This window comes from Dendroctonus ponderosae, unplaced genomic scaffold, assembly GCF_020466585.1.
Source record: "Dendroctonus ponderosae isolate FM_Combo_2020 unplaced genomic scaffold, Dpon_F_20191213v2 Dpon_F_20191213_11, whole genome shotgun sequence".
NCBI classification, from domain to species: Eukaryota; Metazoa; Arthropoda; class Insecta; order Coleoptera; family Curculionidae; genus Dendroctonus; species Dendroctonus ponderosae.
The window spans coordinates 2,794,833-2,799,495 of NW_026017213.1; the positions used below are offsets into that span (position 1 = coordinate 2,794,833).

The 4,663-nt window shown below is 37.2% G+C and overlaps 1 protein-coding gene across 2 annotated transcripts in view; it reads left to right on the forward strand.

The window, feature by feature from the left end:
* The window catches only part of LOC109542418 (regulating synaptic membrane exocytosis protein 2), a 41,075-nt gene that overhangs the window by 2,490 nt on the left and 33,922 nt on the right, over positions 1 to 4,663 (forward strand). For both annotated transcript variants that reach the window (XM_048662533.1, XM_048662534.1), the window contains exon 2: positions 3,209 to 3,413. In XM_048662533.1, coding sequence (XP_048518490.1) covers positions 3,209 to 3,413 — 205 coding nt within the window. The remainder of the gene's footprint in view (positions 1 to 3,208; positions 3,414 to 4,663) is intronic.

A 4,663-nucleotide genomic window follows, 5' to 3' on the forward strand; every position in this document is an offset into this window, starting at 1 on the left:
GTTTCACACATGCACCTTTCTCAGGAATTATATGAGAAATTTTCAAAAATTAAACGTTTTATTTGGACAAGTGGGTGTCTGTTCCTAATTTCCTAGTGCAGAAGTCGAAAGCTATAAACAGTCGAGTCTTGTTGAATTTTATAGATAAAAAGATGCTCTATAAATTCCTAAATATTCTCTATGCACCTTTCTTAGGAATTTTTCGAGAAATTTTCAAAAATTGAACGTTTTGCCCGGACATGTAGGCCTCTGTTCCTAGTTTCGTTGTGTAAAAGTCGAACGCTATAGAAAGTCAGGTTCTGTTGAGTTTTATAGAAAAAGGTCAGTGCTCTGAATTCTGAAAGTTTCACACATGCTCCTTCCTCAGGAATTATTTGAGGAATTTTTAAAACCCGTTGATTTTGCCTGGACAGTTACATGTAGACCTCTGTTCCGAATGACTTAGAGCAAAAATCGAAAGCTATAGAAAGTCGAGTCTTGCTGAATTTTATGGAAAAAGGCAGGGCTCTGAACTCTGAAAGCTTTATATATGCACCTTTCTCAGGGAGATTTTGAGAAATTTCTAACACCATCAGTCTTTCCGGCACAGTTCCATGCAGGCCTCTGTTTCTAAATTCGTGCTGTAAACACAAAACGCCTTTGAAAGTTGCGCGTTGCTGAATTGTATAGATAAAATCCAGTCCTTTAAACCCTCAGGGTTTCGTACGTGTAGCCTAGTCACGGAATTTTGCAGAAAATTTGAAAATCCGTCAGTTTTGCCAGAACAGTTACATGAAGGCCTCTGTTCCAAGATTCGTGCAGTTAAAACCAAATTCTATTGAAATTTGCGCGTTGTTGGATTTTATAGAAAAAATGCAATTCTATGAACAATTTTATGAAAGTTTGCATGTGCCCCTTTTTAAGATTTTTTGAGAAGATTTCAAAACTCGTCCGTTTTGCCTGGACAATTGCATACAGACCTCTTTTCACAAATTCGCAGAGTAAAACTCAAATACGATAATAAATGGCGCGTTTTTGAATTTTATAGAACAAAATCAGTTTTATGAATTCTGAAAAATTGGCAAAAGCACCTTCCTCAGAGATCATTTGAAAATAATTTAAATTTTGCACACGCAGGCCACTCTTCTTAAATTCATAGTGTAAAAATGGAACGCTATAGAAAGTGAGTTCTTATTGCGTTTTCTAGAACAAACCCAAATGTATGCTGTCTGAAAGTTTCGCACGTTTATCTTTCTCAGAGATTTAAAAAAAAATTAAATCCCGTGAGTTTTTCCTGGACAGTTACATGCAGGCCTCTATTGCTAAATTCGTAGTGCAAAAAAACAAACAGCAAACCGTACAAAGTTGTGCGTTATTGCATTTTATAGGAAATACTCAGGTCTTTGCACCCTGAGGTTCGCTCGTTCATCTTTCTCAGGGATTTTTTTAGAAGTTTTTAATGCCCGTCAGTTTTGCCAGGACAGTTACATATAGACCTCTGTTATGAAGGCGAAGTGTAAACACCACAAGTTACAGAAAGTCGTAGTTATAGAAAATATTTACTGCTATAAACCGTGAAACTTTCGCATTAACAACTTCTTGAGGGATTTCTTGAGAAAATTTTAAAACTCGTTAATTTTTCCAAGAGAGTTGCGCGCAGCCCTCTGCCCCTAATTTTGTAAAAACAAAAACATAAAAAATATCAGTTTTATACCAGCGCCTTTCTTAGGGATTTTTGAGAAATTTTTAAAACCCATTGGTTTTGCCGGGACAGCTAAGTACCTACAGGCCTCTGTTCCTGAACTCAAAATGTAATTGTTTTAAATTAACAAAATTTAGTTGTATATACCGGGAAACTTTCGCACATACGACTTTTCCAGGCATTTTTTAAGGACTTTTTAAAACCCGTGCTTTTTTCCTATACAGTTGTGTGCAGCCCTCTGCTCCTAAACTTGTAGTGTAAAACCCAAATGCGATAGAAAGTTGAGCCCGATTGCATCATAATATCGAAAAAGTCCGTTCTTTGAGCCAGGAAAGTTTAGCACTTTCTCAGGGACTTTTCGAGAAATTGTACACATCAAAACTTAGCAAATTTAGTTTTAATGGAAAAACTATAAATTTGTCAAAAAATTGCGTATTGCAATAGCAGATTGGTTCTTTTGACCACTGAATGGTTGAAGTAGATTTCGGTGTCAATTTTGCTTAGAATAATGGAGAAATTGAAGAATTTTGTTATTAAGTGACTGTAATATTCTGTGCAGTTTTTTCCATCGACTATGGATAGACAACCAAAGTCATGACGCTAAAAGTGCATTTAAATTGTGCTTTTCACATTTAAAATTTTGCATTTTTAAATTAAAAATGCAGTTTGCCTGCACTATTTTGTGGAGCCTGGAAAAAGGCAAATTTTGCCATGTTTATCGTCCTTTCTTCACCAACCAACTTTGTATGAATCAGTCGAGTTTTCGCGATAATTTCATGAAAGTGTGATCTATTTTTCCAAAGACGATAAATTTAGTATTGAAAATGTACAGAAAAAATACAGTTTACAAGACAAAACAAATAAATAAACTCCGATGTAAAAGAACAAAATTTACGGAACTACAACTGGATTTTTTGAAGAATCTGTATATTAGGCCAGATTTTGACCGACCCTATAAGTTGTAAATCTTTCAATTGTTCCAAAAAAAACTCTTCAAACTCCGCTTTGTGTTTTTTAGAGTTAGAGCCTTTGATTTGTACTTTACGAAATGGCCAACAAATGGGCTTCAAAAAGCAACCGTTGTCTACAGGGCGACTTGTTCAATTATTGATTATTGATTAGAAATTATTATTGATTAGAAAATCATCCAAAAGCGATTTATTTTAGTGAAGCATTTCATTACTCAGAAACCTTCTCCTAATGAAACACACGGCATATTTTCCGTATCAAGTGAATTTTACTTTCATCTCCGTTTGCGCTCTATGAAGTGCTTTGATCGGAAATTGATCGCGCAGTTTTTTTTAGAACTCAAAGAGTAGGTTGAAGTTGAATTTGGTATAAAGACAGGCGTGAGCCCTATTTACAACCTTATTTAGGCAGGTTGAAATCCAAGTAAGGCTGCGCCAAAACTTCAACATTTGGGACTCAAATGGGGCTTTGCCAAACAACTTAAGACCTCAATTTTTACAGCCATTGTGTGAAACTTTCTGGAAAACCCCATTAGTTGAGTTTTTCCTGATGTTGCAGAAAGAAGGCAGATGAAGTACAATCACTGGAGCAACAGATACGGGCCAGAAACGAGCAACAGAAGAAGGCCGGCGTGGAGTTGGAAGCGACTTGCCACATTTGCCTGAAGACGAAGTTTGCCGATGGAATCGGGCACATCTGCAACTACTGCACGATCCGATGTTGTGCCAGATGTGGCGGAAAAGTCACCCTAAGATCTGGAAAGGTAAGTTGGCAGACTTTAGGACGCATATTTTTCTGCATATCCAGGTAAATAGTCCTAGTTCCTGTTTTGTATGGTTGATTTGTTGGACGGTAAAAGTGAAATTTGCGAAGAAAAGCGACCACAAATGTTCTTCAGTATCTTCAATATTGCCCCAAAACACATCATTGAAAGCCGAGCCGGAAAAAAATCCTCTGAGCCGCTTTTTTGCTATCAAGTAGATAAAGTAGAGTAAATAGCTGTGCCCCAAAGGTTCGGCACAACTTCCCAGTAAAACCAAACAACTTTCAGCTCGAGAACTTGTTGTTCGCCAAGTTGTGCCGATTTAAGAGCCCCAAACGATCAAATTTTTATTTTAAACCTGCTTGTTCTCATACTGTTCCCAATTGTTTGAAAATGTATTTTCCCAGGTCTTCAAACTTTAATCTAAAGACTACGATCAATCGAATGCTTTCGAACATGTTGCAAAGACGATCGGGCGAAGAACCAATTTAATTATACCAGAAAAACATTTTCAGTCGTTCCATCGCGGTTTCCATACGTTTCTCGCCATGTTCCCTTGACAAAAACGCTCTCCAAGCCGTTCACATGCACTTTGAAATTGATATCCTGCAATTACATGGCGAGAATGCGAGCAGCAGTTTCCATGAATTTCCATGAATTCGCAATTCACGCGGGCCTGAGCGCGTGGGCTCTCCATTGTGAACATGGAGATGCGTGGGACTCCTGCTGACGTCACGGGCATTTAGGATTCGGCATTGCCAGATTGTGTAATTTTAAGGTGTCATAGATTACACCCACACGCCAGTTCTGAGAAACTCTACGCGACTTTTCGATTAGATGCTTAATTCCGATGTTTTCCTTGTTGCAAAATCTGCTGGATGCTGAAGAATTTTTTAATTTTCTAACAAACTTCCTGGTTTGACTGGGAAGCAAACATTGTGCATCACCCTCTCTTCGACAAGAGTTAATTCCTAATTGAACGAATAGGGTGTTTTCATTGTACCAAAAATTCGTACAAACTGAACATTAATCTATGGTTATATATACAGTTGAGTCCGTATATAACGAACTTGAAAAGTGGTTAAAAAACTGGTTCGTTATATCCGGAGTTCGCTATAAGCGAATAATAATACAAAAACACGTGATGTGTTTCATAAAGTCTGTAATTTATGTTTGTACATTTTTGCTGCAAAAATAGAGGTTATTTATGTAGTTTTCAAGATCACAAACCACAAAAGGACTCCCAGATA